This window comes from Rattus norvegicus, chromosome 8 (assembly GCF_021556685.1).
Source record: "Rattus norvegicus strain SHRSP/BbbUtx chromosome 8, alternate assembly SHRSP_T2T, whole genome shotgun sequence".
NCBI classification, from domain to species: domain Eukaryota; kingdom Metazoa; phylum Chordata; class Mammalia; order Rodentia; family Muridae; genus Rattus; species Rattus norvegicus.
The window spans coordinates 117,524,789-117,549,073 of NC_141541.1; the positions used below are offsets into that span (position 1 = coordinate 117,524,789).

General features: G+C 45.3%; 1 protein-coding gene and 1 pseudogene across 1 annotated transcript; both read right to left on the reverse strand.

Annotated features, from left to right (window-relative positions):
* Window positions 1-767: 767 nt before the first annotated feature.
* On the reverse strand, window positions 768-987 carry LOC148004356 (cytochrome c oxidase subunit 6C-2 pseudogene; annotated as a pseudogene).
* A 2,123-nt stretch (window positions 988-3,110) lies between these two features.
* Window positions 3,111-18,444, reverse strand: Fbxw12 (F-box and WD repeat domain containing 12). Its single transcript, XM_087564112.1, has 9 exons — window positions 18,329-18,444; window positions 17,300-17,337; window positions 16,933-17,096; window positions 15,209-15,327; window positions 8,148-8,357; window positions 6,449-6,607; window positions 5,164-5,380; window positions 3,486-3,664; window positions 3,111-3,239 (listed from the first exon to the last, which is right to left on the reverse strand). Exons 1-9 carry the CDS (start codon window positions 18,416-18,418, stop codon window positions 3,111-3,113), a joined length of 1,305 nt encoding a protein of 434 aa, XP_087420238.1. The 5' UTR covers window positions 18,419-18,444.
* Between the last annotated feature and the right edge of the window lie 5,841 nt (window positions 18,445-24,285).

The following is a 24,285-nucleotide window of genomic DNA, read 5'->3' on the forward strand; positions in this document are numbered from 1 at the left end:
AGAAGGAAAAAAATACCTCCTTCAAAACACCTACAGAGTCAAAAGCAGATCCAGCCCAAGTTCATTATGCTCCAACCATTTATACTAGATTCACCAAAAACACGTTTCTAAAAAGTAAACAAAAAACCTGAAATCAGAGGGACGTTACACCTGGTCTATAGAATGATAGACCCCAGTGACAATAGATCTCTCAGCACATCATAGACGCCAGAAGGACATGGTAGAGCCCTTTCCAAATCCTGAGAGAGAAAAAACTAATACCCATTAACAGAACTGAGACTGAGTGAGAGGGAGAAGGTTCGGGAGTTCAAGGCAAGCCTTGAATACATAAAGTTTTAGGCTAGCTTTAACTACCTAGCACGTTTGAGGCCAGTCTTTGGGTATACGAGAGGTCTCAAAACTACAACATGCATGCACATGCTCGCACGCGTGCGCGCGCGCGCGCGCGCACACACACACACACACACACACACACACACACACACACACACTACATAGCCAAGGCCTTGAGCAAAACAACAAACTGGGTTCTCACAGTATCAGACTGTAAAATTTATCACAGGAAGCTATTGTGTTCAAACCAGAACAATATTGCCATCAAACAGATGCATCAGAGCCTAGGAAAAGAACCTACACCTTTTTTTTGTCCATATAACTATTGTTTATTGAGAGCAACTACTTCTTAGCCCACACATTCATGTTTCATAGTTCAGGAACACAGGTCAGCAATGGACTTCTACGGAGCACAATCCAAGGAACTCTTTGCATTCTGAAATCACTTCGCACTCTGAAAGACACCAGCCTTCCTTATCTCTTCAAAATCTTTCATGGGATCATAATTCCTGTAGAAATCTGCATAAGCCTTCTTTCTTGGTTCAGCCATGCCAAACTTATAGGCAACAGCAACTCCTGGGGCCACAATAAATGTACCAACCATATGAACCACAGATACTTGGCCAGAAGACCATGCATCTGTGGTTTCTGCAACAACGCACCGGAACTGGAACTCATGGTAGCCAGTGTCCTCTACACCAACGTCCTTGTCCTTCCCAGTTCTTAAGAACCTACACTTTCATGGTTTGTTGACATTTTTTAAAGGACAGGGACTAGACTCTCTAATAAATGGTGTCCGGAAGATTCCAAAATCCACCCCATTCTTATAACTCCCACTACTGAATAATAATTCAATAATCAACTCGTAACACGTGGAAGGCAAGACTAAATCGGAGACTGGAAAATGACCAAGAGAATCCATAGGAAAAGCTACAGGGCTAGGCCAGTTCTCAGCTGGGAACTCCCAAGTGCCAGCCACCAAAGCACAAATTGACAAATAGGACTGAATCACACTAAAATGTCTCTCCACAGTGTAGTGGAAGAAACAAACAAACAACAGCAAAACCAACCACCCAAACAACAACAAAACCAACAATCAAGAGAACAAAGGGAAACCCCACAGAGTTGGGGGGGGGGAATGAAACAAGGTTTCATTGTAGAGCCCAGATTAGCATTGAATTTGAATGTAGCATAGGCTAGCCTCCAACTTGAGGTAATTCTTCTGCCTTAGTTTCCTGATTGCTGGAATTATATCTGTGTGCCACTATGTTCAGAGGGAGAAACATCTTGAAGTCATACATATAATATAAATTATTTTGGCAAATTGGCATATGCTGTTGACCCTTGTTGAAAAGGGATTCTGGGTCCCAACACTCTGGAGGCAGAGACAGGTGATCCCCGAGTTCCAGGCCAGCCTGATTCTAAGATAGCTGGGGCTACACTGAGAAATCCCGCAAGGGAGGTGGGGGGAGGGGGCTCATTTTTCTTTTTCTTTCTTTTTTTTTCTGGAGGGGGCGATGGGTCAGGGTGTCCTGCTAAAGGGCAAGCAACACTTGCTGCGGCAACCTGGGTGCAGGGTTTGGGGCCTGTGTCACCACACCATGATCACTGAAAATAACTTGGATGGAGGCAAGTAAAACTCAAAGGAGATTTAGCCAAATAGAGGTGATAAGAGCTCACTTAACCTCCACACTCAGGAGAACCCACCCCACCAATAAAGACAAGATATGAGGACGCAGTTCCCCTCCCACACACACTTCTACTGTGGGCCTGCGATTGTCGACATAACTGTATGTGCTTAGATCCCAAGAACTAGCAATTCTTTCTTTTCCCTCTCTCCCCTCATTCCTAATACGTAATCTCTCTCTATAGCCCAGGCTGCCCTGGGACTCACTATATAGCTCAGGCTGACCTCAAACTGACAAGAGAGCCATTCGACTCTGCCTCCCAAGTGCTGGGATTAAAGGTACGTGTTATGCTTAGCCAGCTCCTAGCTTGCTTTGTTCGTGCTGGTTTTGCAATTAACCCAGTCTGGCTGCCAAACTTCCTAACTAGCAGAAGGTGGCCTTGAACTTCTGGATCCTCCTGCCTTGACTTCTTAAATATGACACACACTCAGCACAAGGTCTGTGCTGTGTGAAACCGGAGAGCATAAATTCAGTCATATCTTTTAATAGAAAGTTCATTTCTCTCTTAAAAATGCATTTTTACATAGAACTTTTTAAATATGTCTAACTTTACTCTAAATGCATTGGTGCGAAGGTATCAGTCGGACTCCCTGGAACTGGAATTACAGACGGTTGTGAGTGGTTGGGGATTTAGCTCAGTGGTAGAGGTTGCCTAGCAAGCGCAAGGCCCTGGGTTCGGTCCCCAGCTCCGAAAAAAAACAAAAACAAAAACAAACAAACAAACAAAAAAAAACAGACTGTTGTGAGCTGCCGTGTGTTTGCTAGGGATTGAACCCAAGTCCTCTGGAAGCTCAACCAGTGTTCTGCACTGCTGAGCCATCTCTCCGGCCCCAGAAATGTTTGGTTTTTTTTTTTTAATATTTATTTATTTATTTATTTTTCATGTATGTGAATATACTGTTGCTGTCTTCAGATACACCAGAAGAGGGCATCAGATCTCATTACAGATGGTTGTGAGCCACCATGTAACCACTGGGATTTGAACTCAGGACCTCTGGAAGAGCAGTCAGTGCTCTTAACCAATGAGCCATCTCTCCAGCCCCAGAAATGTTTTGAAATTAAGGCCCAGTTGAAGTCAAGCGGCAGAGCTTACCGTCGATGCAGCATATGTCTCTTGTTATACAGCCGGTAACACCTCCTGAGCAGTGGGCTTCTTTCTTCCCACGCAAACAACTCCAAAGAGCCATCGATAAATGTGACGATGACATGAAGGGGGTCCTTCAAAGAACACTCAAGTGTGAATAGGCTGGAGTCAATGTCAGATCAAAAGACAGGGGGAGGGCCTTGGAGGTGGCCCATCAGGTAAAGGCACTTGCTGGGCTAGCCTGGTGCTCTGAACCAGGGAGGGGCTAACTCCAGGAAGTAGTCCTCTGGCCTCTGCAAGTGCTCCCACATGTGCAAATGCACATGTGCACACATGTTAAAACAAAACAAAAAACAAAACAAAACACATTCCAAACATACCACCGACAGTCTCAGGATCTCTCCTGGGCCGTAAGGAAATGTCTGCAGGTGGAGACCCGTGATGCTGTAGATCAAGAGTGAGGACCCAGTTGAACAAACAATCACGTTCTTATCACTGACTCCCATCCACTCCAGGGTGTCCTCGAACTTTTTCAACGAGAAGTTCGCTATGGCATATTCTATTCCAAATAAACACAGAATACACAGGCAACTTCTCAGTCACTTAAGCAAGAACAAAATCCTTACTGCTTAGTGAAGAGCACAGCCCTACTTCCCAGACACGCCAGTCTGACAGAGCCAAGGAAAACAGTCCCTCAGTCTGACCAGTCCATGTCCTAGGCCGTGGAAAGGCAGGCTCTGACATAGGGACGGTGTGGACAGTCAACAGCTCAAACATTGGGAAGACAACCCTGCTGGGAAAGGACAGCAGAACCCAGTCCCTAACATGTGACAGTAATGGAAACATGTCTGCCCAAGAAAGCCATAGTCGTCTTGTGTAACGACCATCAAACAGACACAGGTTCACATCTGGCCAAGGAGCCTCCTGCTCCCTCTGCAAAAATGAGCATCGTATGGAGGTCCACAATCCCAGCAGAGTCCAGCGGATCTCCAAGTTTGAGGCCAGCCTGGTCTACAGAGCAAGCTCCAGGTTAGCCATGGCTATCCCGAGAAACCCTGTCTTGGAAGACTGAAAACACAAAGCAGTGACATCTTACTATGAGCCCTTGTGGAAGACGCAGGAGAAATCAGGGTTTAAGACTTGTTTTGGGGCTGGGGATTTAGCTCAGTGGTAGAGCGCTTACCTAGGAAGCGCAAGGCCCTGGGTTCGGTCCCCAGCTCCGAAAAAAAGAACCAAAAAAAAAAAAAAAAGACTTGTTTTTACACTATTGTGTTTGTGTAGGGATTCATGCCACAAGCACACATGTGGGGGTCAGGGGACAACTAGAGTGATTTGGTTCTCTCCTCCATCATGTGGTGCCCCAAGAATTGAACTAGGCTGACAGGCTTGGTAGTTAAGCCTCTCTATCCTCTAAGCCAGTGCCTCCCAACCTTCCTATTGAACATGAATACAGTTCCCATGTGGTGTGGGGGAGTCTCCCCAGCCATAAAGTGACTTCATCGATACTGTTATGAATGGTGATTTAAGTATTTTTGAAGGTACAGGTTGTCATAGGGGTCACAACCCATAGGTAGAAAACCACTGCTCTGAGCCATTTTGCTACCCCATAATATAGTTCTTTTTTTTTTTTTTTTTTTTTTCGGAGCTGGGGACCGAACCCAGGGCCTTGCGCTTCCTAGGTAAGCGCTCTACCACTGAGCTAAATCCCCAGCCCCAATATAGTTCTTTTATTGCTTGTCATTTGGGGTTTTGTTTTTCAGACAAGGTATTCACTCTGTATTCCTGGCTAACCTGATACTCACTGGACAGGTCAGGCTGACCTGGAACCCAGAGAGATCTGCCTGTCTCTCCTCCTGAATGCTGGGATTAAAGGTGTGGACGCTCATGCTTGTCCTTTTGTCAGTGTATGTGCGCATGTGCACATGCTAAACCATCCTGTCAGCTCCATCTTTCTGGTTTGTGAGACAGCGCCCTCTCTACGAAGCTTTCCCGACATAGTGTCCTGACTTGGGGGATGTGCCATCCTGCCCGGCTTGAGAATTTCTCTAAGCTTTTTACCTTTAACCCTTATTTTGTTCCCGATCTCTTCCTTTTCCAGCTTGATATCAAACGTGACAAATGTTGTGATTTTTTTGGAGCCTTTTATGGACATCAGGGTTATCCGGTCTTCCCTTCGTGGGGTCCAGAAGGCTCTTTGGCATAATGGAAACGAGAGAATGGTAGATGCGGGGGCGGAGAATTCTGATGTCCTCAGTAGGCTGCTCATGAAAAACACCTGCAGAAAGCAGCGGCCGGTGGAAACAGTGAAGAGTAGCCCCGCAGCCCAGCACATGCGCACTCTGAACAAAGGGCTTTCGAAAGGAACCCAGGAGCGGCCTCACCTGTTCTTCACCCAGGACAGGGTGGAGCAGTCATTGCTCCCACTCAGGGTTGGAATAACTCACTGTCTTCCTGCCCCTTCCCCACCATATTCAGAGACAGAATGGAGTCCCGGACCCAGATCAAAGGGCGCCTCCGCCATCCTTCCTCAATGGACTCATTGGGCTGAGCTTGGTTAAGTAGGTTTTCCCTGTTCAGAGGATTAATCCAGGGCTGTTTTGGACTTCGTTTTTTGGTTTTTTTTAATGAGGCATTGAGACTGTCTTACTGTAACCCAGGCTATTTTGGAATTTGAAAGTATATCGATGTATAAAACCAATAAATATGCTTGGGCCCCGAGGAGTACTTGGCCTCTGAGCAAATGATCTCTCTCATGATACCTATTAACCCGGCACCAGAGAGCTGGCAGTTAAAAGAGAACGCAGTATAAAAAGCATTGGGTAGGGCTGGAGAGATGGCTCAGTGGTTAAGAGCACTGACTGCTCTCCCAGAGGTCCTGAGTTCAAATCCCAGCAACCACATGGTGGCTCACAACCATCTGTAATGAGATCTGATGCCCTCTTCTGGTGTGTCTGAAGATGGCTACAGTGTACTTAAAAAATAAAATAATTAAAAAAAAAAGCACTGGGTATCGATCAAGCACTTGTCTGAAATCCATCACTGGTGGGCGTGTCATCCAGGGATAGAAGACTGCTGTGAGTTCAGGGCCAGCAAAGGTTTCCAGGACTGTTATTCCACCTGCCTTCATCCTTTGGCTGAGCCACATTTCGAGGACAGGTCACTAATAGATGTTTGCCATTGTGACTGGTCATGTGACTGCTTCCGAGAACATTATTATTTCCTGACTGTAGGAATGGCTTTCCTTATGATAGGAGAGCAGGAGTGGTCTGCCTGGACCTCCCTGAGGGGCTAGGCCTTCCCACCATCTCCCACCTTCACCCTGGAGTTGCTTGAACAGACCTACCTTTGGCAAGATTTGTGAGTGTTTCTTACTCAGAAAGACCCATTTCTTCTGAGGAGAGCAGTAGAGTTCGTTAATACCGTATTGGAATACATGGACTCTGGAAATGAGGTGCAAGTCGGGAATCCTAAAGATTAAGAGGTTACCCGAGGTATCACCTGCCTGAAATCACAGCACAGGCACCCGGTCAGTGAGAAGACGGTAAGTATGGAGGGAGGCAGGAAGCAGTGTTATCTGCTCTGAGATACACCACTGTGTATCTCTTCAAGTCCAGTAACGAGAGATCCAAAGCTCTCACCAGACCACCTCACAGAGTGTCTGGGCTGATCCCATGGAATAAGACTTCCTAGACCTGGGGAGGGAGGGGGATGACTTAGTGGGAAAAGTGCAGAGTGGGGTGGTTCAATCTCCAGGGGTTCCAGTGGCCTTTTCTAGCCACCACGCATGCACATGAGATGTAGACACACATGCAGGCAGAATAGCCACACACAAAATAATTTTTTCCTCTTGGGTTTTTTGAGACAGGACTTCTCTGTATAGCCCTGGCTAGCCTGGAACTCACTCTTTAGACCAGGCTGGTCTCAAGCTCAAGGTATTCACCCACCTCTCTGACATGCACCACCATGCCCTGCAGGACTTTTTTAAAAGGAATTTTTGTAGGGCAGGGTCGCATATATCTTTAATTCCAACACTTGGAAGGCAGAGGTGGGCTGATTTCTGTGAGTTAGTCCACCCTAGTCTAAACAGTGAGTTCTAGGCCGGCCAGGACTGTATCATGAGACACGAGGTAGGGGATGTGTAGAGATTTTCCAAACCCCCAAACACTCTTCCCTAGGACTCATTATCCTTTTTACTCCAATATCTGATAAAATTCACATTTTTCTCTCTATTGAGAAATTACTCAAATTATTCAGCAATAATAAACATTTCAGAGACAAGAAGATGTAAAGTCACTTAGAAAAATTTGTGTGTGCGCACATGCGTGCACATGTGTTATATGTATATTTATGAATGTGTCTGTAGACTGCATACCTGGGCATACATGGAAACCAGAGAAGGATGCCAGGCGTCTTGTTAGGTCACTCTTCTCCTGATCTCCTGAGAGAGTCTCTTATTGAACCTGGAGCTAGGCTGGCTTGGCTAGCAGTCATCTAGTCCCAGTGACCCTTGTGTTTCCATCCCCAACAACACTGGGGTTACAGACACATGTAGCCACATCCCACTTTTTCCCCCAGATCCCAGGAAACAATTTTAAAATGATATTTTTAAGAGAATGGCTTGGGCTGGAGAGATGGCTCAGTGGTTAAGAGCACTGACTGCTCTTCCAGAGGTCCTGAGTTCAATTCCCAGCAACCACATGGTGACTCACAACCATCTGTAATGGGATCTGGTGTCCCCTTCTGGTGGGTTTAAAGACAGCTACAGTGTACTGATATATAATAAATAAATAAAGCTTTAAAGAGAGAGAGAGAGAGAGAGAGAGAGAGAGAGAGAGAGAGAGAGAGAGAGAGAATGGCTTAAGGAAATGTACACGAAGTAAGTCAAAGGTTAAGGGATGGCCATATTTGTTATGGTATATTGTGATGGGCTCTTAGGATTTACAGAGACTCCAAAATGGCAAGTTGAGATTTGACAGTAATAGGACCTCAAATTGGCAAGTGCTTTGTTCTCTGTGACTACTCTAGATGTGGGGGTCACTTACCAAGACAACAGGGCCATCCTTTGTGAAGACGGCTTTCAGTGATTGACAGGAAGAGAGCATGCTGTTAGTGGCCAGGGCTTCCCTGTTGTGGCAGTCCCACAGTTTGATAGTTGATTCTATGTCTACAGTGACCGCAATGTGCATCTCAGGGAGGGTAGCCAAGATCTTGATGTAGCTGGGCTGTACTGGGCTTACCCAGGTCACAGCACCCTGAGGAACAAGAGCATCATCCTGTCTGAGCGCCTCCAACTGCTTCCACTCACTGGCTTTCTTTGGAAGCCTCATCCAGACTGGAACCCCTTCTTATCTTACTTGAGAGGAAAGATATAAATGTTCTAAACATCCCTCACTGGACATGGTAGCACATGCCTAAAATCCCAGCACAGGGAGGCAGAGGCAGGAAGGTACTAGAAGCTTGAGCAAGCCAGTCTGGTGTACAATGTCAAGTTGCAAGCCAGTAGGGACTACATGACAAGGCTATCTCAAAAAAGGAAAACACAGGGCTAGAGAGATAGCTCAGCAGTTAAGACCACCGGCTGTTCTCCCCCCCCCCCAGAGCTAAATCCCCAACCCCCCACCGGCTGTTCTTAACCAAAGAACCTGGGTTCAATTCCCAGAACACACATGGCAGCTCACAACTGACTGGAATTCTAGTTCCAGGGGGTCTGACACCTTCACATGGCCATACATGTAGGCAGAATACCTATGTACATAGAAATAAATATATTGAAAAATAAGAAAAACAAACATCTAGATTGTTTGGGGAAGGAGTGAACATGAAAACAGGACACATGCACTGTGCTCAGAAGGCAAGCAGGCATTCACTACACAGACCAGAAAGATCATGGCTGCTAAGATAGCTCAGCAGGGAAGGGCACTTGCCACTAAACCTGATGACAGGAGTTCAATCCCCAGGAACCACATGGAAGGGGAGAACCAACTCCCACAAACACATATGAAGGACAATCAGTGTCCCTGTACTCTCGGGGCAATCAGGTCCCTATCACTTGTAGTGGGACTAGTATTTTTTTTTCTTTTATTCGGAGCTGGGGACCGAAGCCAGGGCCTTGTGCTTGCTAGCTAAATCCCCAACCCCGGGACTAGTATTTTTGTTTGTTTGTTTTTGAGCCAGGGTCACTACTCTATAGCCCTAGCTCTCCTGGAGCTCACGATGTAAACCAGGCTGGCTTCAAACTTGCCTGCCTCTGCCACCTGAGTGCTGGAGTTAAAGGCCTGGGCCACCACTTCTTGATACCACTGGGCAGTATTAAGTTTTATAACACATGAAACAAACCTAGTCAACAATGAGTCAAGTCCAAAACTGGTTACTGTATCATCAGTTCTTATACACTGCAAATGAGAAAAACTGGTTCTCTTCCAGGCTTTTTTTTAGCTTAAAAAAAAAGGGGGGGGTTGGGGATTTAGCTCAGTGGTAGAGCACTTGCCTAGCAAGTGCAAGGCCCTGGGTTCAGTCCCCAGCTCCAAAAAAAAAAAAAAAAAAAAAAAAAACCCAAGGGGCTGGAGAGATGGCTCAGCGGTTAAGAGCACTGACTGCTCTTCCAGAGGTCCTGAGTTCAAGTCCCAGTAACCACATGGTGGCTCACAACCAACCATCTGTAATGAGATCTGATGTCCTCTATGGGCATGCAGATAGAGCAAATAAAATAAATAAGTCCTTAAAAAAAATCACATATACACATATACTGCTCTCCCCAGCAGCAACAGCAGCAGCGATGAAAAAAGCCAAAGGCATAATTAGATTTAGTAAAAATATTAGAGGCAACAATTAATATAGCCATTTCTTTTTTTTTTTTTTTTTGGTTCTTTTTTTTGGAGCTGGGGGCCGAACCCAGGGCCTTGTGCTTCCTAGGTAAGCGCTCTACCACTGAGCTAAATCCCCAGCCCCAATATAGCCATTTCTAAGCCCTAGCTCCACTTGCATGAAAATTATTAACAACCTCTCCTTCCCTCTAAATGTAATCTCTCGGGGCTGGGGATTTAGCTCAGTGGTAGAGCGCTTACCTAGGAAGCACAAGGCCCTGGGTTCAGTCCCCAGCTCCGAAAAAAAGAACCAAAAAAATAAAAAATAAAAAAATAAATAAATGTAATCTCTCCTTTGAGTCAATCTTTCACCAAAATGTGACTCCCACTTTGACTCCTCGGAGAATCAGGCTGTTGAAGTCCTCATTACCATGTAGCACATGACTCCGTCTCACCAGGTTGAGGTCACGTTCCAGTCCCCGCTCCCTCCGTCAGCTGTGAAGATGCACCAATGCATTCTGCCTAGCACTTAGGAGGCAGAGGTAGGGGGTTCCCATGAGTCGGAGGCCAGTCTGGACTGCACAGTCAGCTCTAGGACAGCCTGATATTGCCCTAAACAGCCTCCTCCCACCCCCTCAAAAAAACCCCAACCCCATGATCACTCTGTTCTTTATGCTACATTTCTCAGCTTGCTGTAGGAGACAATGTTTATAAACACTGAGACCCTATCTAACAAATAAAAACCCCTTCGCTCAGTGTGCTGGGCCACCCCCCTTTAGTCCCAGTACCCAGGAGGCAGAGGCAGGCAGATCTGTTTAGTTGGAGGCTAGCCTGGTCTACATAGTTCCAGACCAGCTAGGACTACAGGGTAAGACCTTCTCCCAGACGAATAGAACCAACCAACCTCAAGGATGGATTAATGTTCACTCCATTGGACTCTTTTACGTTCTAAAATAGTGGTGAGAATGGAGGATAATCAAGAAACACTTGGAGGTATCCAGCATTCACCCTGTTCTCTCCTACAATGGCTCAGCAGCTGGCTGTCTCACAAGTCAGTACTCAAGAGAAAAAGCTCTTGCATCAACCAACAGGGTGTGCACATTGGGGACAAGCCATGAATAATGTCCTCAAGAACTACAGGCATGGCCAGTTCTGTTTTTTGTGCCCAATGGTACTAGGGTCCCCGCCATCCCTCTCCCAGGGCATCCTATGGGCCCCTAGCACTCACAAAACCATAGAGAACGGGGGGGGGGGGATGCTTTCCCTACACAGGTGTGCTGGTGCTGTATCAAACCACCCTGCCACAGCACTAGCTGTGTTTCCTTCCCTCACACACACACAGCCCGTGAAGGTCCCAGGGGAACTATGCTCAGTGCAAGTCACACCCTGTTCTGTTTAGCTTCTGGGGTGAGGTACCCCAAACCCTGGTAGACACTATCAGAGAAAGAATCATGTGCAGAACACCTATGTCAATTACTCCACACCCCTCTCCCCAAGAGAGCATAGATCCACTGTGCTGCCCAGTCAAGGAGTGGGGGCCCATTCTTCTAGTGCCACAGCCAGTGAGAAAGCAGGGCCAGCTCTCCTTCTCCCGTGCCCTCTGGGCTAGCTCTCCCGACTACCACAGGTGGTGAACTAGGGAGGGCATCATCCCCGCATACATGCTAGCAGATTGCGTCTAAGCACATCTGTAGAGTATTTCCCTAATCAATGTGGGAGGACTCAGCCCACTGTAGTCAGTGCCTCTGCCATGCTGGTGGTCCTAGATGGTCTAAAAAAGCTAACTGAGCAAGCCATGGGAAGCGAGCCATAACGAGTGACCAACCCTCCATGGCCTCTGCTTCAGTTTCTGCCTTAGCCTCCTCTGATGGACTGTGACCCGTGAGTCCTTTCATCAAAGTTACTTTTGGTCATGGCCTTCTAACACAGCAACAGAAAGCACATTAACACACAAACGTGTAGCCAATCTTTATTATGTGGTAAATGTTAAAGACTCCCCAAATATCCAGGAGGGAGATCAAGCTGGATTATGGGATTTCTGACAGTTAGACAAAAGTCATTATTCCTCAGGAACTTTTGAAACCAGTTCCCATCTGCCAAAAGATATCTTTAGCCTTGTTTTTGCTACAGTTGTTATGTTACAATGTACTCTATTTACTGGATACATTCTAGAACAAATAGTTAAACACAGACTGTCTAACTCAGATATACTTGATACTGGCTCTCAATCTTGTCAGAAATCTGCTAAATTTAATGTTAAATGTTCACCCTTATTATGGTAGATAGAGACTCCCAAATCCTGAAAATGAACCTCCTGCCCTCAAGATCTCGGACTGATATGGGCTCAGCCACAAGACTGCCTAGGTTGTGCGTCTGCCGGAATCACTATGGAACTGTCCACTTCAGGTCCCACTAGATGGATGACTCTATGGTCTCCAAGGGAAATAAACCAGCTGACAAGGTAGCTATAACTGTGGCCCTTAGGGGCCTAGACACATTTCACTCACCCCAGGACATTCTTACACTCCTCCTCCAAGATCATTACTTTCTTGACATCCCCCTCATAAATAACATTAACCTGTCACTTTGCCTTCTGCTTCAGACTCTGACCTCGGCCTACCAATTCCTTAATGTCACCCAACCTGGCTGCTTTAAAGATTGCTGGCTGTGTAACCCCTGGAACTAACTCACTTACAGCTTCTACAGTGACCCCGTCAAGTAACCTTACTCCACCTTTAACCAGCTGCCCTGACTCTGGTGTTGCCACAATCCCATGCCTCCTCGATCACGCCGAACTGTAGGCTTCAGGTGTTTCTCATACTAAACTATATAATCAACTATCCTATTCACAAGGTCAAATTTTCAAGTTTCTTTTAATTGTCTTTTAAATGTAACCTTAAAATGTTTCTCATTGTGCTGTTTATATATTCAGTCTTCCAGATAGAAGGAAAAAACCCTTCTTGCTCCTTCTGCTCCACGAAAGGTTTTGGTCTTCCCTAAACTCTTAAAGAATGTTCATGCTGTTAACAGATTTATCTCTTTTGTAAACTTATAAGCCCTAGGAACTCCATTCAGACCTACCTCCCATCTAAATAAGTACACTTGCCAATCAATAGCCCAAGTTCTTCCCTGTCACCTACCCCAGAGGGTGGAATTCCTCTCCTGTTCACTGGGATTAGAACTCTCCTCATCCCAACCACCAAGACCTACGAGTTTCAAATGTACACCCAAGAAAATTTTTCTCTCCCAAACATACTTAACTTTTTCTCTACCTGTAATACACACACACACACACACACACACACACACACACACACACACACACACATTTCTGCTCCTTCCTATGCACAGATGGTCTGAGATCCCGGACAGCAAACAGCTGACTCTAAGATTGGACCAACATCCCCATCCCCATCTTAGGTTTCACAGAGACACGGCACCCCAAAGTCAGCAGAAGGTAGCTAAAGATCTCAATGACCCTATCCCCACCTACTTCACCATCACCTCTTTCTAGTTTCTCCTTTTTAAAATGAAACCAAAATGGGGAAAAGTTAGTATTCCTTCCAGGCTCCACCCAGCAGTTACCTGTCTGGCTTGCTAAAAAGGGGCTGTTTGGCCCCTTGCTCTCTCTGCCCCTTCTGTCTGACTCTTTTTTTCCTCCCTAATCCCTTTTCCCCCCTCTTTCCCCCTCCCTTGCCATGAGTTCTGACTGGCCCCTCCTCTTCTCTCTCTCTCTCTCTCTGTTTCTACTCCACCTCCCATGCCCTAAAATAATCTCTAGTCTACACTGTCCCCATCATATGTCTGGTATCTCAGGGGAAGGGACACCTCAACATGGGCCTCCTGAGGTACCCCTCCCACCTCACCATATTTTGCTCTACAAAACATGTCCTGGTCTTTTTAAAAAAACAACACAGTCTACTTCTTTCTCTGTCTACTCTGGACTCTTCTAGATGTCTTTGCTGTCCTCTCATATTAACAATAAATAACCTTAATCAATCATATCCTGGAGTAGTAATGCCGGCATTACTCCCTCAAATATAGGTTAAAAAAAAAAAAACAAGGCATTTACAGCAGAATCAGGAACAAGACAAGTATATCCACACTTTCTCTCATTCAATATGGTATTGTTTTAGCTAGAAAAATAAAACAAAAGGAGCAAACAAAAGGGATGCCAATAGGAAAGAGAAGCCAGTGTTTCCTCATTTGCAGACACTATGAGCCTGTACTTAGAGACCCCAAGACTCCACCGGAAAACTCTTACAACTGATAAACTTCCAGCAAATTGACAGGCTACAAAGTTAACGTGGAAAGCAAAAACAAAAACAGTGGTCTCCTTGTACATCAATAAACAAAGTGAAGGGGGATCAGGGAAGCTGTCCGATTCGCAGCAACCTGGAACCACCACCCTGAAGGGGCCTGGTGGATGTGGTACACACCTGTGATCCCAGCAGGCAGAGATGGGCCAGTCTCAAAATAGGAAGCCAGCCTGGTCTACAGAGCAAGTTTCCCCCAAAGCTCTTACACAGTGGAGTAAGAGGCCGGGGTGCTAGCCTACACAACACCTCGCAGTCTCTGGCCTCTGCCAGCCAGCACCAAATATAAACTAACACAGGCACACACATAAATAAAATAAAAAATATATCTTAAAAAAGAATATCTGGGGGTAAACCCGACCTAGTATGTAAACAATCTTTATGATGAACTCTTTAAAACACTGACAGGCACTGCAGAGATGGCTTAGCAAAGGATTTGAGTTCAGTGCCTACAGCCCCAGCTCCCACAGCTTTCAACCATTTGCAACTACAGGTTTTTGGGGTTTTTTTTGTTGTTGTTTTTTTGTTTTTTCTTTTTGTTTTTTTTTTTTGTTTTGTTTTTTTTTTTTTTTTTTCGGAGCTGGGGACCGAACCCAGGGCCTTGTGCTTCCTAGGTAAGCGCTCTACCACTGAGCTAAATCCCCAGCCCCTGCAACTACAGTTTTAAGGGACCTGACACTTTCTTGTGACCTCCACAGGCAGCAGACACACATGTATTACACATACATATATGTACAGAAAGCATTCATACATATAAAATAATTTAAAGAAGAAGAGAAGGAGGAGGAGGAGGAAGAGGAGAAGGAGCAGGAAAAATCAGGTGTAGTGGTGCAAACCTTTGACCTGAGCACGTGGGAAGCCAAGGTAGATGATCTATATGGGGACTTCTAGGACAGCCAGGTCTGTCTCCTCATTACCAGCAACGAAAAGATGAAATCAGAATTCATGTCCAGGTAACTTTTGTTACTCACCAGCCGGACTCACCTTATGAAGATCCCAGGTGGAAATAGTGTTCATGGAAGTCACCACGCAGATAACCGACTTGCCTTGCCCGTCTCTTGTTAAGCCACACCCTGAGATATAATATGCATTTCTCGGAGCTCCTGCAAGGAAACCTCAACGAGATGTGGACACTAGACAGTTGAGGGGTGACTCAGACTGAAGATGGTATGTTCCATTCCCCTCTACCTTGGATAACGGCTTGGATAACGGCTGCGGAAAGGGTAAAGTGAAAGGCAGCCGGACACGCTGCAGGTTGTTCATTTGTTCAGATACATTTACTCTTTTTTTTTTTTTTTTTTTTTTTTTTTTTTTTTTTTTGCGGAGCTGGGAACCGAACCCAGGGCCTTGCGCTTCCTAGGCAAGCGCTCTACCACTGAGCTAAATCCCCAACCCCTCTTTTTTCTTTTTAAATTTACTTTTTTTTTTTGGTTCTTTTTTTCGGAGCTGGGGACCGAACCCAGGGCTTTGCGCTTCCTAGGCAAGCGCTCTACCACTGAGCTAAATCCCCAACCCCAAATTTACTTATTTTATGTATGCGAGTACACTGCAGCTATCTTCAGACACACCAGAAGAGGGCATTAGATCCCATTACAGATGGTTGTGAGCCACCATGTGGTTGCTGGGAATTGAACTCTGGACCTCCGGAAGAGCAGTCAGTGCTCTTAACCACTGAGCCATCTCTCCAGCCCCTACATTTACTCTTTAATCTGTTTCTATAGATGGTACCACATGGGTACTAGGGGCTGGGGCTGTAACTCAGCGGGTAGAGTGCTCTGTTCTGTTCTTAGAGGCCTATAAACCTTAAAGCTGTGCTCATTTGGAGGCAGAAGGATCTAAAGTTCAAGGTCATTGGTGTTTGCTACATGAAGGGTTTGAGGTTGGCCTGTGGTACAGGAGATCCTAAGAAAGAAAGAAAGAAAGAAAGAAAGAAAGAAAGAAAGAAAGAAAGAAAGAAAGAAAGAAAGAAAGAGAAAAAAGAAACAAAGGAAGAAGAAGGAAACAAAGAAACAAAGAAAGAAACAAAGAAAGAATCAAAGAAAGAAACAAAGAAACAAAGAATAGAAACAAAGAAAAGAAAAAGCCAGGTATAAAGCTGTAACAGTCCCAGGGAAGGCAAGCAGCAGATCTTGAGTTTGAGGCCAGCCTAGTCTGCAAATCAAGTTCTACCCCATCCATGGCTATATAGTGAGGCCTTGTCTCAAAACAAATAGAAAAGGTAAGATTCTCCCCATCAGGAGAACGGATTCCACAAAGTTGTCTTCTGACACACATACACACACACACACACACACACACACACACACACACACACCAGTGTCATATACGCACACCATATACACACACACTAAAAATAATGTAAAAAATTTTAAAAGAACCTCTCCTTCAGAAAACTGTTTCGAGGAAGTTTTTAGAAAAAGATAAAATACCAAAGCCTATTTAGTAATTTCCCCATTAAATTCTCTCCATATTCTAGGAAGGGCATGAAGCCTTCAGGGAAAGGGAGCGATAGGGGAAGGGAAGCGATAGGGCTGGTTTTACAGTGTTGAGCAACCACTCACGCAGATCACAGATTAGATCCATGGCTAGACTAGCGTAGCAGCCCCATCCCGTTAAACTACAATCCCCTTCCTCTTACTAAGAATGTAGGGCTGCACAGAATGGGAAAAGCCAAGTGGGCCTCTCTTCCGGGGTACCCAAGCCCATACCAATTTCCACGGGAATTTCTTTGTAAGTGAAATCTTCTGGCTTTGCCCGGGACTTGGCTCGTTCTTGCCGTGTTCGGCAAACGAAGAACTGCTTCCATGACTCTGTGCCGAGGAGCTCTAGGGTGACGACTTCATAGAAGAACCACCTCTTCAGACAGAACTTCCTGCAATGCACAGTTGCAATCCCTTCAGGCTGGCCCCAGTCACCTCGCCTTAGAGCCACAGTGACAGGGAGCGAAACTTTTATTCACTAACCATCCTCACATAGCAGAGGTCCAGCCAGGTCCAGAATCAGAAGGCCTCTTCTTCCCTTCCTGCCCCATCTTGTCCCCTCTTTCCATCCCACCCAGACAGACTCTCTCCTTACCTCCACAGGACATCAGTGCTGGCAAATGTATTCCATCTCTATGGGAGAGAAAAGAATCTTTGTTTCTTTTTTCTTTCTCTTTTTTTCGGAGCTGGGGACCGAACCCAGGGCCTTGCGCTTGCTAGGCAAGTGCTCTACCACTGAGCTAAATCCCCAACCCCGAAAAGAATCTTTAAATCAACAACCAACTGTCCCCCTCCCCTTGCTCTCTATTTGCTCTGTGCTGGGCCTACACAGGTTAATCAAACACAGTCCTAGCTTTCCAGGTCAAGTTAGCCTGGAGGGATCTACCCCAGCAAACACAAGTCACCTTGTGAGGGCTCAGAGGAAGGAGGGCCAGTCCCCAAAGGTCTGACATGGACTCTCAAGGTTGCCACAAACCAGCAGTACATCTCCACACGGCAGCTTGTTCTTTTCTTTTTTCTTTTTTTTTTTTTTCGGAGCTGGGGACCGAACCCAGGGCCTTGCGCTTCCTAGGCAAGCGCCCTACCACTGAACTAAATCCCCAACCCCTGTTCTTTTCATTCAACAGAATTTTGTCATCACTGTTACCGTTCTGAGATAGGGTGTCTGGTAGTGTGGGCTGGTTTTAAGTTCATGTAATTGAGAACGACCCAAACTCCTGATCATCTTGCTTCCACCTCCCAAGTGCTTCAACGACAGGTGTGGGCCACCACTCCTGCCTCCTTTAACCAGATTTGAGGTCTTCAGAGTGAGGAATGCTAACCCATGAGCCCTATAGGTATCTGATAACCCATGAGCCCTATAGGTATCTGATATTCTGTAGGTTGGCACTCCTCTTGGTCAAGAGAAGCAGCTGAGTCCCTGAGACACTAATGTGTCAGAGCTGAGAAAACAGGTCTGAATAAGGTAAGTTTAAGGAGGGAAGGAAGGGAGGCTGGGAGGCAGGCAGGCAAGCTGCCTGAGTGTGATGCTGGGGTAGCCGAGACTCCAAGACAGAGCAGGAAAGGCCAAAGGAACCTTATGTAGAGATGCACTGAATGGAGGAGTTCAGCCAAGGAGATTTACCTTGTTCACTTGGGCAATCTGCAGCAAACTGAAGGCATCCAGATAGGAAAGGATTTTCCTCATCGGCACACTGGGCAAATGGAACTCCATCTTATGTGGCCCAAGTTCACATTCACTTTTCTTCCTCCTCCCCAGCTTGCTCAGATTTTAAAGGCTTGGCCAAAGGTTTAGCAGGATCGCCACCCTGCTCATGCTTTGAGTGGAGCAAGCTGCAGGTGTGTTAGCCCACTCGCCAGAGCCAGATACACTCAGCTGAGAGCGTTCACACCTAAATTCACCCCGTAGTGTTGTTCATTGCGTTGATGAGCTCAGCAACCCCTTTCTGGCATTGCAGAGACCAAATGTACATGATCTGGGGCAGCCCCGATTGATGGTGTGCTTGTCAGAACCTTTTAGAAAATATTGAGTAACACGCTAATTTTCTACAGGTTCAATTGCTTATGCGAAGCCCATTAAGTTGCTCCAATTTACTGGTGTAGGGAATCTGGTTTCCACGATTATGCCTACCTTGAGAACTGAATTAAATCAGCAGGGTCCACCTCTCCCTGCTGGCACAGCATCTGAGATTCTATGCTTGTGTTCTTAGCTTTGTAGTAGAAAGAGGCAATCAAAGAAGACACCTGATGTCTACTGCAGTCTCTGCAAACACACATATGTGCACTCATGCATATTGGCACTTTTACATGTACTGCACGTGAATTCTAGGCCAGCCTAGGCTAAAGAATGAGAATTTGTTTAAAAAAAAGAGTCAAAGTGTCATGTTGATTTTATTCATGTTGATTACATTGTATTCTTATTCTAAAATTTCTTCCTCCTGTGCATCCACAGGGTAGAGCTTATGTCCCGGACCCTTGGTAACTGTGCTCCTTTGTCCTATAAGGCAATAAGTCAAGGAACCCAGCACTACCATAGATAGCATTCGCACACACATACACAATGGACATATGCATGTACACACATGTAGACACACACATACACAATGGACATATGCCTGTATACATATATAGACACACACATACAAAATGGATACATGTATATGTACACACAGAGACACACTTTTTAAAACTATGCTCTCTACTGATTCAGATTAAAAATAGTTTTGAGGACTGCAGACCCCACCACTGATTTTGCTACCACAGAGTTGGAGGTTAGAACGTGCAGCACCTAGCAAAAGTTAAGCAGCCTGAGAGGGGACTCCTGGTCACAGTACAGGCCCCAAAAGGAGCCAGAGGCCTCCTTGTGCTATATTTTCCTCAATTTTCTTCTTTCTTTCTTCATTTTTTTCTCCTCTTTCTTTCCTTTGTTTTATTTTGGGACAGGTTCTCACTATCTAGCCCTGACTGACTAGCCTGAATCTTGATATATAGTTGAGGCCTCAAACTTAGAGATCTGTTTGCCTCTGCCTCCCAAGGGCTGGGATGGAGGATGTGGGCCACAATGCTTTGCTTTGAACTTTCTGTTTGCTGAGCTGGAGGATGGCCCTGGCTTCTTTCTCTGAGTGACTGATTTAGATGTTCAAACGCAGAGTCGTTATAACTCCTACCAGACATGAGGTGTTGCTACCCCAGACACCTTAGCAATGGACACTTTCCATCCATGATGGAGATGTGATTATTTTTACAATGTATAGTTGTTTAGGGTGTGTGTGTGTGTGTGTGTGTGTGTGTGTGTGACTGAATGAGAGAGGATATTATCCTATGATCCAGGCTGGCCTAGAATTCACTGTGGAGTTTAGATTGGCCTCAAACATGAAATCTTCTGGCCTGCAGAAGCCAGAAGAGGACATTTGACTAAGGTTACAGACAGTTGTGAGCTGCTTTGCTATGTGAGTACTGAAAATCAAATCCAGGTCCTCTGGAAAAGCAGCCAGTACTCCTAACCACTGAGCCGTCTCTCCAGCCCTAAGCAGATACTTCTTGTTGTATTTAAACCAGTATTTCAATCATGGACATCTGACAAAGGGGCCATCAAGTGACAAGCTGAGAGATGATCTGAAGAACATTTTCTGAGGCTCTAATATTCACTGCACAGTATTAACTAAAGATGATTGTTGCAGTAGCTTCCTGAGGCCCATTAACAAGCACGTGTAAATGAGATGGCGAATGTGGGAAAAATACACTCTCCCAGGTTTAGACATTGCTTTTCTCTGCAGTGTTCTCTGCAGAGGCACTAGTAGACAATCCAGCTCCTGGCACCCCTGGACTTGAGAAGCATCATACTGTCCTTACTGGATATGGCAAGATGTCTGTAGCTCTCTCTCTCTTTTTAAAATTTATTTGTTTATTATATCTAAGTACATTGTAGCTGTCTTCAGACACACCAGAAAAGGGCATCAGGTTTCATTACAGATGGTTGTGAGCCACCATGTGGTTGCTGGGAATTGAACTCAGGACCTCTAGAAGAACAGTCAGTGCTCTTAACCACTGAGCCATCTCTCCAGCCCCATCTGTAGCTCTTAATAACAGGCTTGTTAAGAGGTAAATAAGTGGCTAAGAGCACTTGTTCTTGCAGAAGATCCAGGTTTGGGCTGGAGAGATGGCTCAGTGGTTAAGAGCACTGACTGCTCTTCCAAAGGTCCTGAGTTCAATTCCCAGCAACCACATGGTGGCTCACAACCATCTGTAATGAGATCCGATGCCCTCTTCTGGTGTATAAAGGACAGTGTGGTCATATACATTAAATAAATAAATCTTAAAAAAAAAAAAGGATCCAGGTTTGAGTCTCAGCGCCCATAGGACAGCTCACAGCTCCAGTTCCAGGGGATCCGACGCCCTCTTTTGATCTCCATGGAGGTACATAGACATACATGCACGCAAAACATTTGTTACAATAATACCAAAAATACCACTTGTTTTGGGTTTTTTGGAGGCATCTCCGGTGCTGCACGTACACACACACACACACACACACACACACACACACACACACTCACGCGCCATTTAAGTAAAAATAGTAAGAAAACAAATATTTTAAAAAGAGAAAGCTCAACCTTCCCATGTTTTAAAGCAGAATTCTCTCTGGTCCCACAGACCACATTTCCATGTTCCTACTCATAGCAAAATGCCCCTCACAACTGCTCCCTTCCTCCAACCAAACACCATTTCCTTTGCTGTGACAGGAACTGGCTTCATCTTCAGGGAACTCCTTCACCCAGCTCAGGCCTTCAGGCCGGTTTATTGTCCTTGTTCCACTCTATGGCACCTGTGGGCAGACTGGAAATAAATTATTAAGTGCATTTATTTATCTGTTTGTTATGTTTTCTTTTATGCAGTGCAATTTCCTTAATGAAAGGAGTCTGCCTCTGACTCACTGCTGAATCCACACAGCCCAGACTTGTCTCTGGTGCACGAGATTTAATTACAGCTTGACGGATGAGGGACTGGATTAATAAATCCTGCACCGAGGAGAATAGAAGCAGGCTAACTCCCATGGTCACTAATGACCGTGGCTGACCCAGAGGGGCGCTGCTCAAGGTAGGCATGAAGACAAATCAGAAATGGAGTTCAGCTCCCTCTGAAGAACAAGGGAAAGATTTCCCTCCTTTACTTAAAGCATTTTCCTTCAGAAAAAAAAAAACAACACACACACATGTATTTCTGTCTCAAAATGTGTGTGTATGTTTCTTTAAATATTCTGTCTGCTCAAATTTAGTTGCCTAGGTAGCTCTCTGATGAGGTCATTCAGACTGACTTCTGAAATCTTATTATTTCCGAGATCTTGTTATACAGCATGAATAAACCGATTACATACTTATATATGCATTTATTATTTTCTATTAAATGTCTTTTTAATATAAATGTCGTTATATTGTAAAATGTTTCATTACATATGTACAGAGAGATATGTAATTTGATGAACTGCAATAGGTCCCCGACTCCCAGTTTCTGTCCGTAATTAGGAACCTGACTTCCGGAAAAGCTTAGCTCCCAATTGCAAAACTACCTCTTTCATAAAGAAAGCCTATTTTTCTATTGTATAAAACCAATTAACTGGTGCAGGTGGTGACCTAATTATCAGGTGAATTTAGGGTAAACAAATGGCGCTGTCAAACTCTCTTACTGGAAGAACCAATTAAGAGCTAATTACTGTGACTCTCGAGCACATCTGTGTAATAGGTTGGCTTGTAGAGCAACACAGAAGGGTGAGTGTGTCTTTACAGTCTCCTGGTGTATTACCCGTGATCTGTGTTACATTTTGGCTTAAGGCTTATTAAAGCTCTTTTCTTTCCGATTTACCTTTGTAAAGGTTTCTGGGCAGAGAAAACGTCTTGTTTTAAGCTGGGAGCTGGTAAGATGGTTCGGCATGTGAAGGACTTAAACTGCCAAACCCGAGGACCTCATTCAAAGTCCAAGAGCCACATGGTGGGGGGGTGGTGGACAAACTCCCCCAAGTTAGCCTTTGATCTTTACACAAAGGCTGTGGCATGAGCACTCCCACACACACACAATAAAAAAAATCACACACACACACACACACACACACACACACACACACACACACACACACACAGAGGCATGGAGGTCCCTGCACTTGATGAATTTGAGGCCAATTTCTACATCCTCAGACTCTGTCTCAGGAAACAAACAAGACAAAACTATTTTCCCAACACTGACCATGGTAGGAAAAATTATTTTTCTTGAGGACAAAGTAAATATGAAGCCCAGCAGCAGAAATAAAGATGAACAAGCAGAGATGTGTGTGTGAATTGGAGCTGTCTGGCGGTGTTCTGTATTTTCTCATCATCTCATGGGGGAGGGGCGGAGGGTAGGGGTGGGTGGGGGTGGTAAGAACTTACAGAACTTATCCACTTACTCAGAGCGTGAAAACATACTTTAAACATGTACAATTCCTTCAAATCTGCCTCTGGTCTTTTCTTTTTCTGAAAAGATCTACATTTTGCTGGACTAGAAAGATGGCTCAGCAGTTAAGGGCACTGACTACTCTTCCAGAGGTCCTGAGTTCAATTCCCAGCAACCACATGGTGGCTCACAACCATCTGTAATGAGATCTGATGCCCTCTTCTGGTGTGTCTGAAGACAGCGATGACAGTGTATTCACATTCATAAAATAAGTAAAATCTATATTTTTTTCAAGTAAATCTGTCCAAATTATTGAATATGTGTGTATATGGCATGTGTGTGCCATAGTATGTGCGTGGAGGTCAGAGGACAAGTTTGGGGAGTCAATTCTCTCCTTTTGTGAGTTGTAGGGATTGAACTGGGGTTGTCAGGCCTGTACAGCAAGTCCCTTACACTCTAAGCCACTTTGTCAGTCCTAGGTAAATATTTTGATAAGACCTTCGTGTTAAAGAGGAAGCTCCCTGGGTGTTTTCTAAAGTGACTGTGTAACAACTAGCTTTGTTGAGTCTCGGTTATCGGAAGGGCACATATGAACATTAGTGGAGGGTTGAATTATAGGCACGCGATACAAACTGAAGTTGTTACAAGTGGGAGAAAGAAAAAGACAAACTTGGAAGAGGTCGTAAAAATGCAAGCATCCATGCCTCTTTGTAAGTGTTCCTCTTATTTTCTGAGTTCATGTTTGAGTATGGAGTATGGAGTCCGGGGGACAGCCTCGGGTGTTGTTACTCAGGTGCTGTCTACCTTATTTTGAGACAGTTTCTCATTCTTTGTTTTTTAATTATTTATTTTATGTATATGAGTACACTGTAGCTGTCTTCAGACACACCAAAAGAGGGCATCGGATCCCATTACAGATGGTTGTGAGCCGCCATGTGGTTGCTGGGATTTGAACTCAGGACCCCTGGGAGAGCAGTCAGTCCTCTTAACCACTGAGCCAGCTCTCCAGTCCCCAGTCTCTCATTCTTATTGGTCTGGTGTTCAATGATTGGGCTAGGCCAGCTGTCCAGCAAGCATCAGGAATCCACAAATCTCCAGGGCAGAGATTACAAGTGAGCCCCTAAAAATGTGCCTGGCATGTTTTGAAGGAGGGCAGCT

Excerpts from the sequence above, each read along its gene's own strand:
- Fbxw12 (XM_087564112.1), bottom strand. The coding sequence starts at position 18,418 with ATGGAGTTCCATTTGCCCAGTGTGCCGATGAGGAAAATCCTTTCCTAT. Across the intron at positions 17,338-18,328 it reads AGATTGCCCAAGTGAACAAG|AGATGGAATACATTTGCCAG; the intron begins GTAAATCTCCTT and ends TCTCTCCCATAG. Across the intron at positions 3,240-3,485 it reads AGATCCTGAGACTGTCGGTG|GACCCCCTTCATGTCATCGT; the intron begins GTATGTTTGGAA and ends TGTTCTTTGAAG.